This window comes from Hippoglossus stenolepis, chromosome 10 (assembly GCF_022539355.2).
Source record: "Hippoglossus stenolepis isolate QCI-W04-F060 chromosome 10, HSTE1.2, whole genome shotgun sequence".
NCBI classification, from domain to species: Eukaryota; Metazoa; Chordata; class Actinopteri; order Pleuronectiformes; family Pleuronectidae; genus Hippoglossus; species Hippoglossus stenolepis.
Window position 1 is genome coordinate 6,916,631 of NC_061492.1, and position 12,578 is coordinate 6,929,208.

The 12,578-nt window shown below is 42.0% G+C and overlaps 3 gene segments (V, D, J or C); 1 reads left to right on the forward strand and 2 right to left on the reverse strand.

Annotated features, from left to right (window-relative positions):
• Positions 1 to 5,735: 5,735 nt before the first annotated feature.
• LOC124852603 lies at positions 5,736 to 6,513 on the reverse strand. The segment is given in 2 exon segments: positions 5,736 to 6,189; positions 6,288 to 6,513. Coding segments are annotated over 2 exon segments (363 nt in total).
• A 369-nt stretch (positions 6,514 to 6,882) lies between these two features.
• On the forward strand, positions 6,883 to 8,334 carry LOC118103911 (the record flags this gene model as incomplete). The annotated part of the segment is given in 2 exon segments: positions 6,883 to 7,009; positions 7,791 to 8,334. Coding segments are annotated over 2 exon segments (450 nt in total), but the record flags the coding sequence as incomplete, so codon positions are not given.
• A 1,151-nt stretch (positions 8,335 to 9,485) lies between these two features.
• LOC124852602 lies at positions 9,486 to 10,111 on the reverse strand. The segment is given in 2 exon segments: positions 9,486 to 9,814; positions 9,908 to 10,111. Coding segments are annotated over 2 exon segments (366 nt in total).
• Between the last annotated feature and the right edge of the window lie 2,467 nt (positions 10,112 to 12,578).

Consider the following 12,578-nt stretch of genomic DNA (forward strand, 5'->3'; position numbering starts at 1 on the left):
GTATCTACAGGAACGTGTTGTTGCAGTAATGTTGGCCGTAAGGGAGAGTTGACTGTCGAGTGTCACACCCAGGTTCATAGCAGTCTGGGTGGGGGCTAACACGGAGTTGTCTGTCAAGTTTCTGTCCTTGTTCAACCTTTTCATCACCATGTACATCAGTCATTTCATGCAGCTCTGATATCAGGGAAAGAAGTAAGTACGTGTCATCTGACCTCAGTGACCCCAGGCCTCTGTTTTATTTAAGTATTCTCACCCTCTGAGAATACTCTGAGTATCAATCAGACTAAATGTGACAGTGAAGTTCATGAGTATCAGGCTCATTCGAATACTCTGTGAAAAAATTAAGTTGAACATGTCAATTCCATTAAAACTGAGCAAACTGCATCTGCTAATAAAGATAAAACCATGTGAATAAAAAGAGCTGCAAAATGCATCATGAGGCCTAAAGAGACCTTAGTTAGATAGACTGTCTATATGAAGGTATAGACAGTCTGATTACTATATAATGATATATAAGGTCAATATAGATGTAAATACAGTCTATTGACTGTCTAAGGAATATATTTATCATATAATAGCTATATATATAATATAATATATTATTAATATATTTATAAATCAATCAATCAATCAATCAAATTTTATTTGTATAGCCCATATTCACAAATCACAGTTTGTCTCATAAGGCTTTAACAGAGTGTGACATCCTCTGCCCTTAACCCTCAACAAGAGTAAGGAAAAACTACTAAAAACCCTTTTAACAGGGTAAAAAGAAGGTAGAAACCTCAGAGAGAGCCACATGTGAGGGATCCCTCTCCCAGGACGGACAGAAGTGCAATAGATGTCAAGTGTAAAGGAGAACATCATCAAGATAAAGGTTTTAGCAGCATTGATAAGGGTAAACATTTTGAAGCATAACTGAAGGTCAATGAATTGACAGATTATTGTCAGTAACGGTCCAGTATCTGAGGAGAAATACTATATATCAAGCAGTCCTGCTGCAATCATAGTCTATGGTCAGCTGCCACCACGATCATGATCCACCATCAAGATCGGATGCCACTATAGTCCACAGTCATTGTCCACTGCCGCCATTAGGATCCATCATCAGCTGCCACCTCGAACGTGGTCCACCACCATTATCAGATGCCAACACGATAAAGGATCCGCCATTATTATCACGATCAGCCAGCACGATACTGGATCCACCATACTGGATCCACCATTACGATCTCTGATACGCGATCCACAGATCATAATCCACGATGTGGCCACAGCCGCGGCCCTGGATCTGCAGCCGATACGGCAAAGGGACTCCGGGGAAGAAGTCAAGTCAGTAACATGTATTGATGGGATATGAATTACTTTGATGTGATAACGATTGAGAAGAGGAAGGAGAAGCTGGAAAGAGAAGCTCCGAGTGTCATGTGTCCCCGACCTTCTAGACCTATAGCAGCATAACTAAGAGCAGGTCTAAGACAAGCCTGGACCGGCTCTAACTATAAGCTTTATCAAAAGGAAGGTTTTAAGCCTACTCTTAAACGTACAGATGGTGTCTGCCTCCCGAACTGAAAGTGGGAGATGATTCCATAGGAGAGGGGCTTGATAGCTGAAAGCTCTGGCTCCTACTCTACTTTTAGAGACTTTAGGGACGACAAGTAAGCCTGAATTCTGGGAGCGCAGTGCTCTAGTGGGTTGATAAGGTACTATCAGCTCTTTGAGGTATAATGGTGCCATATTATGAAGGGCCTTGAAGGTGAGGAGGAGAATTTTAAATTCTGTTCTAGATTTAACCGGAAGCCAGTGTAGCGAAGCTAATACTGGAGAAATGTGGTCTCTTTTCTTTGTTCTTGTCAGGACACGTGCTGCTGCATTTTGGACAAGCTGCAGAGTCTTTAACGACTTACTGCTGGAGCCTGATAATAAGGAATTACAATAATCAAGTCTGGATGTAACAAAAGCGTGGACTAGTTTTTCTGCATCTTTTTGAGAAAGGACATGTCTGATTTTTGAGATATTACGCAAGTGGAAAAAGGCGGTCCTAGAAATTTGTTTTAAAGGGGACATAGCATGCCCATTTTACCACAAGTTGATATGGTTCCTTGGGGTCTTAATGAAATGTCTGTAACATACTTTGGTCAAAATACCACAAGGATCATATAAAACAGCCTTTTACCCTGTATAAAACAGCCCTCCACAGAGCGACCTGTTTTGACTGCCTGTTCCTTTAAATGCTAATGAGCCAGCTCCCCCCTCCCCCCTCTCCCCCCATGATTTTAAACGATATAAATTACATATTTTATATGATATAAATTATCAAATATGCATCCCATACTTTGTATTCCCCTTGTTGTCCTGGAGTTTTAATTTTCCCAATCACATAATTAAATGTCCCCCTCTGCCCATCCACTACAAGCACACAAGCAGACAGACAGAGAGAGAAAGAGAGGTGGGGGGCTATGAAGACCATCATTTACCCCGAACCCCGACATTCAACGGGTACAACAACAAGCGGAGAAAGCAGAATCGCGGGCTGACCTTATATGTACAGTCTATGGGGCTGACCAGCGGAGAAATGCTCGTCCCGTGTGAACAGCCAGGCGGCTCGCGCTGGAGAACGGCGCTGCGCTGCCTCGCAGCGGCGCTCGCCCGGTGTACCCGGCGTAACTACTGTACCCGGCGTAACTACTGTAACCCGGCGGAACTACTGTACCCCGGCGGAACTACTGTAACCCGGCGGAACTACTGTAACCCGGCGGAACTACTGTAACCCGGCGGAACTACTGTAACCCGGCGTACAGTAGAGCTGAACACTGCGGAAGTCTTCCACACAGCTGGCAGTGTGGAAGACCGCCAGAGGCAGCGCAGCGCCTGCTCGCCGCGCAGCCGCCTGGCTGTTCACACGGGAAAGCATTTCTCCGCTGGTCAGCCCCATAGACTGTACATATAAGGTCAGCCCGCGATTCTGCTTTCTCCGCTTGTTGTTGTACCCGTTGAATGTCGGGGTTCGGGGTTACAGTAGCGCTGAACACTGCGGAAGTCCTCCACACTGCTGCTGTGTGGCGCTGACACAAATTCCAGCTCACGCACGGGGAAGCGGCGGTCGCTCCCGAGCAGCTGCTGCAGCCTCCGGTCCCAACGATCCACACAAATGCCACATGTGAGTGAATCGCGGGCTGACCAGCGGAGAAATGCTCGTCCCTGTGAACAGCCCGGCTGCGTGCTTGGGAAGGCGCTGCGCTGCCTCGCAGCCTCCGGTGTAAACCCGGAAGTAACGAGTGTGGGGGACGGGACGGGACGGGGGTGGGCCAAGACCATGTAGGAGACTTCCAGTGTATTGTTACGACACAATACCCAGGAAGCGCAATCGAGTCGCTCAAGCATGACGTTTCTGACTTAGAGGAACTATAACAAACGCGAGAGTGTTTTTTCCCAGAGTTTTTGGGTTGGTAGACATGCCAGATACCCTCATTAACCTGTAGAAGCACTAACAAAGTGGAATTTGCATGCTATGTCCCCTTTAAGTGTGAATTAAAGGACAAATCAGGATCGAAGATCACTCCCAAGTTCCTGACTGTTTCATTGGAAGCAAAGGCAATGTCGTCCAGCGCAGCTATATCATTAGATAATGTATCTCTAAGGTGTTTAGGGCCAAGTATTAGACCCTCTGTTTTATCTGAGTTTAATAAGAGAAAATTGTGGGTCATCCAGGTTTTATGTCCTTGAGACATGCTTGGAGTTTAGTTAATTGATTACATTGTTCAGGTTTTATTGACAAGTATAACTGGCTGTCATCCGCATAGCAGTGAAAATTTGCCGAGTGTGTCCTGATAATGTTTCCTAGTGGAAGCATATATAATGAGAATAAAATTGGGCGAGCACAGAGCCCTGTGTAACACCGTGGTTAACTTTGATGCGCGCAGATGACTCATCATTAATTTGCACGAAATCGATCTGAAAAATATGATTTAAACCAGTTTAGGTGGTTCCTTTAATGCTAACCCTAACCCTGCTTAATGGTAATACACTTTTGAATGTGTCATTATAATAATCATCATATCACTATTTGATGAAGTGTAACATAATCTAAATGACATTTAAAGTCGATAAATAAATATCTGGCAACAATTAGTCATCAAATGAAATTTATAAATTTCTCCTCTCTCTCCTACAGTGGGGGTGGTGCGGCCCACCCTGACCGTCCTCCCCCCCTCCAGTGAAGAGCTGCAGCAGGGCAGTGCCACTGTGGTGTGTCTGGCCAGCGGGGGCTTCCCCTCAGCCTGGAGCCTGGGCTGGAAGGTGGGGGGCAGCAGCAGCTCCTCAGGGGTGTCTCACAGCCCGGGGGTCCTGGGGAGGGGCGGCCACTACAGCTGGAGCAGCACCATGAGCCTCCCTGCAGATCAGTGGAGGAAGGCGGGCTCAGTGAGCTGTGAGGCCAGTCTGACCGGACAGAGCCCTGTCGCTCAAACCCTGGACCCTGACCGCTGCTCGGAGTAGAGAGACGACCGGATGGAGTCATTGTGCTCTACTGTGGGTCCGTGTGATTTACATGTGTTCTACTGCAGCTCTGCATGTCTTCATGTCTTTTCTTCAACTCATTATGACAGTCCAATGCTGTATTGTGCTACTTTTGAAACAAGAATAAATATTTCATGTTCTCAATTTGTTTTTCACATTTCTATTTTTTACTTCACTAAAATAAAATATATCATCACCAACATCTGCTTCTGTTTTATTTTTTCTGCGGCAAAAGATATTAATGTAAATCTGTGTTTTACTTCTACTTAGACAGTAATTTCTCTCGTGTGGATCTGCATGAAAACCATGTTTCTGACTTCTGAGTTGATCATTGAACAAAATGATGAAAATCACAAAAGTATCACATTAGTAGTTTGTAGGACTTTCCTCATAATTCATATTATTGTCAATAAGTGACAGAAGTAAAAGTTTATTATGAAACCTGAGAAATTAAAGGGAAATTACACATTTAGCATAAGAGTTAATTAGATATTCTGTTCCATCCATGTTCTGATGTGTGAGTGCTTAATGGTAATACACTTTTGAATGTGTGATTATAATAATCATCATATCACTATTTGATGAAGTGTAACAGAATCTAAATGACAATTAAAGTCGATAAATAAATATCTGGCAACATTTAGTCATCAAATGAAATTGATAAATAACCACAATTGTCTGATTATTCTGGTTTTAAACTTGCAGGATGTGCTGGTTGTATGAGCTCAATGTGTTTTATAATACATCGTATATATTCTCTGTGTTTATTGTAGTTTTCTGTTAGAACTCATTCTGTAGAGCAACTAGTTGAGGCAGGTTTTTTACGATACAGCTCCGTTTACAACACGTGCAACTCGGCCGGTCAGCGCAGCGTTCACTGCTCCGCGAAGAATCACCATGAAAACTCATTTGTGGGACTCAAGGGCGTTTCAAGGGACTTTAGGGGCCTCAGGCAAAGAGGACCTGGGGAGCCTACATCAACGAAACACCCCCTAAAAGAAATACATGAACCACATCACTACAATCTTCAAACAAATATTATAAAATCAAAATTTAAAAGTGCAAACCTGTGCATCCACGTAAATGATAGTGAAGTAATAACCTCAGGCTCATCTTACACACACATTTAGACGTTCTAGTCTTCAACTCAAAATCTAAAATGACAAAGTTGGTTGCATGGGGCTTTGTTTGGAGATTTCTGAACATTTAAAACTGTGAGTTTGTTTCAGTTGTGTTTAGCTTCATTGCCGCTCTGCTTGAAGACTTGTGTTGTGTTCACTGGACCAGTTATTCTCTGTGCAGCTGCAGCAGACCAGTTTCACTTCAGTCAAACTGAGGGAGGTTTTTGTACGGCTCTAAATCACTGTGTGGACACTCCACTGCTATGATAACCGAGACAGTAATAATCTCCAACATCTTCAGCCTGAACACCGCTGATGGTTAAGGTGAAGCTAGAACCAGAGCCACTGCCACTGAATCGAGAGGGAGTTCCTGAATGTAGAGTTGATGCATAGTATATAAGAAGCTTGGGAGCCTGTCCAGGTTTCTGCTGGTACCAGGACAAATAATTACCTGTAACACTGGGGTTGGTTTTACAGGTCAGCGTGACAGTGGATCCTGGAGTAAATGTCACGACTGGAGGCTGAGTCACAGTCATCTGGCCGCTGCATCCTGCACACAAACACAAATCATACATTAATTAACTGAGCTGAGGTGAAGAGAGAGAACAGGCAGCGCATCACGTCTGAAATGTTGCTGAGTGACTGAACCTGTGAAGCTGCAGCAGGCCAGCGTCCAGATGAGGAGGGTGATGAGAGTCATGGTGGTTGTGGTCGACTGACGGGTCTGAGTCCTGCAGAGTTGGAGTCACAGGACTATAAAGCTTCTCAGTTCAGTGGAGGATCAGCTGACGATGCAAAGCCTCCTCTCTATGGAAATGATTCCTCTGCTCTGAGCGGACTGAAGGTGACGTGGGACACAAACTCAGGAGCGTTGCTGTTTTGGATTTACTAAATATGAAGAAGCAGAATTCGTCAGCATCTGGATTCAAATTGTGTCACTTTCATTGATGCAAATATGTGTATTTCATTCCTTGAATTACAGAGTGAGTAGACGTACAATAGAATTTTCAAAACATTTGTTTTAATTCTTTTGAAGCATCCCGTTTATTTTACATCTTTCAAATGATGTCAAACAATTTTTCGAAATATTAATTCATGACAAAGTTAAATCAACTTTTTGTCTCTCAATGTTCAGAAGTAACAAAAATGTTAACAAATACATATTTTTTTATTATTAAATCTTGATGAAATTTCAAGCCACATTAGCTCAATATAAATATTAAGTGTAAATTGTGTAGTTTAACCAGAACAAAGTGACTCTTCAGTGGACAGACTGTTGTTCACGGTGCAGGAGGTTTTTGTACGAGCACCTAATGAGTCTGTATCACTGTGGTGCACTTTCGGTGGAGGAACCAAACTCGACATTGACTGTAAGTACCAGAGATTTTTACTTTGTGCTTTTATAACTTTTATCAAATGATGAACAAGAACTTGATCAAGTTCAGAGATTGACTGGCTGACAATTTTGTTGTATTTTTATCAATCTAAGGTAATCTCATATCCTGAGAAAAAGAAATGCAGATCAATATTTATTGATCGTAATCAGTTTATGTAGATTAATACATTTATAGAAACATACTAAAACAAATGTTTCATCTATTTTCATGTACAATTATGATTTTTATTCACATGTTTAGAACATTTTAAAGTTGAATTTGCTCAAGCTTCAAACTAAATCATAAACTGTTTAAAAATGTTTAGTTTGAATAGATCAAACATATTTTGGCACAAAAATCAGATGTTGAACACAAACAGGATTTTATCAGTAGATGCAGCTCAGCTTTGTGTTCACGCTTCATGTGGTGAAAAGGAAGTGAAAGAAACAGACGACAAAGGTTTGAACTGTTTTCACACCAGTGTTTCAGCTCTGTGAGTTTAAACAGAAGAAAATCATCTCAGGGACGAGTTATTCACTGTCACACGTTGAGAAACAGACGTGAAGACGTCCTCAATAATCATCAATAATCATTATCAGTGAACCTTCTCAGCCACATTGACACTTGAACCCTGCGGCTGATGGTCTGACACTGAGTGAATGATGTTCAACAGTAGAAGTTCTTCTGTTTCATTTCATAACATACAAGAAATCACCTGTATGTCATTTTCCTTCATCCTCATCCCTTTGTCTTTTCTCCCCTCTCTCTCCTCCAGTGGGTGTGGTGCGGCCCACCCTGACCGTCCTCCCCCCCTCCAGTGAAGAGCTGCAGCAGGGCAGTGCCACTGTGGTGTGTCTGGCCAGCGGGGGCTTCCCCTCAGCCTGGAGCCTGGGCTGGAAGGTGGGGGGCAGCAGCAGCTCCTCAGGGGTGTCTCACAGCCCGGGGGTCCTGGGGAGGGGCGGCCACTACAGCTGGAGCAGCACCATGAGCCTCCTTGCAGATCAGTGGAGGAAGGCGGGCTCAGTGAGCTGTGAGGCCAGTCTGACCGGACAGAGCCCTGTCGCTCAAACCCTGGACCCTGACCGCTGCTCGGAGTAGAGAGACGACCGGATGGAGTCATTGTGCTCTACTGTGGGTCCGTGTGATTTACATGTGTTCTACTGCAGCTCTGCATGTCTTCATGTCTTTTCTTCAACTCATTATGACAGTCCAATGCTGTATTGTGCTACTTTTGAAACAAGAATAAATATTTCATGTTCTCAATTTGTTTTTCACATTTCTATTTTTTACTTTACTAAAATAAAATGTATCATCACCAACATCTGCTTCTGTTTTATTTTTTCTGCGGCAAAAGATATTAATGTAAATCTGTGTTTTACTTCTACTTAGACAGTAATTTCTCTCGTGTGGATCTGCATGAAAACCATGTTTCTGACTTTTGAGTTGAACATTGAACAAAATGATGAAAATCACAAAAGTATCACGTTAGTAGTTTGTAGGACTTTCCTCATAATTCTTATTATTGTCAATAAGTGACAGAAGTAAAAGTTTATAATGAAACCTGAGAAATTAAAGGGAAATTACACATTTAGCATAAGAGTTAATTAGATATTCTGTTCCATCCATGTTCTGATGTGTGAGTGCTTAATGGTAATACACTGTTGAATGTGTGATTATAATAATCATCATATCACTATTTGATGAAGTGTAACAGAATCTAAATGACATTTAAAGTCGATAAATAAATATCTGGCAACATTTAGTCATCAAATGAAATTGATAAATAACCACAATTGTCAGATTATTCTGGTTTTAAACTTGCAGGATGTGCTGGTTGTATGAGCTCAATGTGTTTTATAATACATCGTATATATTCTCTGTGTTTATTGTAGTTTTCTGTTAGAACTCATTCTGTAGAGCAACTAGTTGAGGCAGGTTTTTTACGATACAGCTCCGTTTACAACACGTGCAACTCGGCCGGTCAACGCAGCGTTCACTGCTCCGCCAGAGAATCACCATGAAAACTCATTTGTGGGACTCCAGGGGCGTTTCAAGGGACTTTAGGGGCCTCAGGCAAAAAGGACCTGGGGAGCCTACATTGACCCAAACACCCCCCTACAAAGAAACACATGAACCACATCATTACAATCTTCAAACAAATATTATATAGTCAAAATTTAAAAAGTGCAGACCTGTGCATCCACGTAAATGATAGTGAAGTAATAACCTCAGGCTCATCTTACACACACATTTAGACGTTGTAGTCATCAACTAAAAATCTAAAATGACAAAGTTGGTTGCATGGGGCTTTGTTTGGAGATTTCTGAACATTTAAAACTGTGACTTTGTTTCAGTTGTGTTTAGCTTCATTGTCGCTCTGCTTGAAGACTTGTGTTGTGTTCACTGGACCAGTTATTCTCTGTGCAGCTGCAGCAGACCAGTTTCACTTCAGTCAAACTGAGGGAGGTTTTTGTACGGCTCTAAATCACTGTGTGGACACTCCACCGCTATGATAACTCTGACAGTAGTAAACTGCTGCATCTTCACTCTGAACTCCACTGATGGTCAAAGAGAAGTCAGAGCTGCTTCCACTGCCACTGAATCGAGAGGGAGTTCCTGAATATAGAGTTGATGCATAGTATATAAGAAGCTTGGGAGCCTGTCCAGGTTTCTGCTGGTACCAGGACATACGATCATTGTTATAAACACTGGGGTTGGATTTACAGGTCAGCGTGACAGTGGATCCTGGAGTAAATGTCACGACTGGAGGCTGAGTCACAGTCACCTGGCCGCTGCATCCTGCACACAAACACAAATCATACATTAATCAGCGGAGGTGAAGAGAGAGAACAGGCAGCGCATCACGTCTGAAATGTTGCTGAGTGACTGAACCTGTGAAGCTGCAGCAGGCCAGCGTCCAGATGAGGAGGGTGATGAGAGTCATGGTGGTTGTGGTCGACTGACGGGTCTGAGTCCTGCAGAGTTGGAGTCACAGGACTATAAAGCTTCTCAGTTCAGTGGAGGATCAGCTGACGATGCAAAGCCTCCTCTCTATGGAAATGATTCCTCTGCTCTGAGCGGACTGAAGGTGACGTGGGACACAAACTCAGGAGCGTTGCTGTTTGGATTTACACTAAATATGAAGAAGCAGAATTGAGGGTCGTCAGCATCTGGATTCAAATTGTGTCACTTTCATTGATGCAAATATGTGTATTTCATTCCCCTTGAATTACAGAGTGAGTAGATGTACAATAGAATTTTCAAAACATTTTTTTAATTCTTTTGAAGCATCCTGTTTGTTTTACATCTTTCAAATGATGTCAAAGTATTTTTCGAAATATTAATTCATGACAAAGTTAAATCAACTTTTTGTCTCTCAATGTTCAGAAGTAACAAAAATGTTAACAAATATATATTTTTTATTATTAAATCTTGATGAAATTTCAAGCCACATTAGCTCAATATAAATATTAAGTGTAAATTGTGTAGTTTAACCAGAACAAAGTGACTCTTCAGTGGACAGACTGTTGTTCACGGTGCAGGAGGTTTTTGTACGAGCACCTAATGAGTCTGTATCACTGTGGTGGACTTTTGAGTGCACCTGTCTTTATGAAACTGAGAGGAAGAGGTGACGCTGAGTGAGAACATGTGGACATCACATGAAGGAACTTTCACTTCTGTGTCTGACTTTGAAAAGTTCTGGTCTGCACACATGGGAGAAGTTTGTCTTCAAGGCTTTTGACCAGAAAACCTTTGAATGTGATTGTTGTTAATGGACTATTTCATCCCAAACCAAGAAATGTATCAAAATCTAACCACGTGATTTTGTTTCCTCAACTAAATCCAACTGCGACTGAACACTGAAGCCAGGAAGCTGCTCTGGGAGTAACTCTCTCCCTCAGAAATATCCCTTCATGTCTATAAGTAGATGCACACTGCCCCCTGCTGGCAGTTCACCATCATCAATAACTCCATCATGGTGTGAGGCTGATTTTGTTTTCTGTCCTTGTTCAACCTTTTCATCACCATGTACATCAGTCATTTCATGCAGCTCTGATATCAGGGAAAGAAGTAAGTAAGTACGTGTCATCTGACCTCAGTGACCCCACACTGTAACGAATTGCTGTAAGAAAACAGCCAAATTCTGACTGTAACATTCTGTTTTCCATTAAAACGGCACTGTGCTGTAGAAAACAATGCATTCTGGGAAATATTTATGAGCAGCTTGCTGTTTTCCTTAAAACATTGCAATATACTGTAAACAGCATTGCATTCTGGGGGTGATGTCAGAATCAACGGCAGAGAGGTCCTGCAAAAGCGGAATGCTACTATATTTGTAGAAGACGCATGTTGAACACAAAGTCGTGAAGCCAACTCTGGACCTTTTTTAGAGGATTATCCATCTGAATCCTGCATTTTATCAGCAAGTCTTCGGTGAGTTGAAATAAACTTTGTCTGCCTTGCATTTTTTGCTTACTTTTGCTGTCTTTTATACAAACTCAGACTGATTAGAACTGTAACTTAGCTAGCTTGCAGCACTCGCATGTGGTCCTCTCAATCAGCCATGCAGTGACTTGTGAGTACAGCAGTAAAACTACTTTTTAAATTATTATTTTGTAGATTCGGCCAATACTAAATAGTACTTAAAAGTTCATCTTATTGTCTTTTTGTATGGTCAGTTGGTTTGCAGCTAGGAGCATTATTGTGAGTTTGTCCTCTTCTGTACATTTTCAACTCCACTACAGCTTTGATAATGTTACATCTTATTGGGTATTAAAGTTGAACTAATAGTGTGTCATATTAGTATGTTGTCCAGCTGCTGAAGGAACCACTTTACAAAGACTTCAGATGGACTCGTTCTAATATTCTCACCACATTTTTTTGTCCGTGCTCTGCAGCAATCTCCCACAGTGGTGGCGAAAGGACACTCAACCTACTTTGACTCCTCCTCTAGTAATGCTTGGTATGTATTCAGAACATAACTTATATTGCATATCACATTGGTTTTTTTTAAGTTATCTGTATTAATCATAAATAAAGCATGACTTTTCTTCCCATTAGAGATGTTTGCAAAAGTCAAGAAGCTTTTGAGATGACTCTTGATTCATGTTTCAGGTGAAAAAGAGCCTGTGACAGTTGGATACTGGATGATCAGCCTTGAGGATCACATGTGGGCATCCACCCAACCTTGTGACAGGGCTTGCTGTTTACAGTGTTCACATCTTTAACTGGGGAGCTGCCTGTACAAGGTCAGAATTGTGCTGCCTATCTGACATTTTCTCTTTTATTTCACATTTTCACATTTATTTTCAACCTCAACTTCATAAACACTTGTGACATCATATATAAAGACTTTACATCTGTCCAACCTCTAATCTCAGATTCATGTGTTTTGTAGATGCTTCTTTTGAATCAACCCAGAAAGAGGAACAAGAGCCGTGTGGGGGACTCGTCTCCAAGAGGACAGGGAGAGTCATTCAGAAGAAATCTGTCACAATCAACGAGGGAGAGGTCTCTCCCCAGGTTATTTGTAATTTTTTCTCTTTAATTTTGTACATGGAAT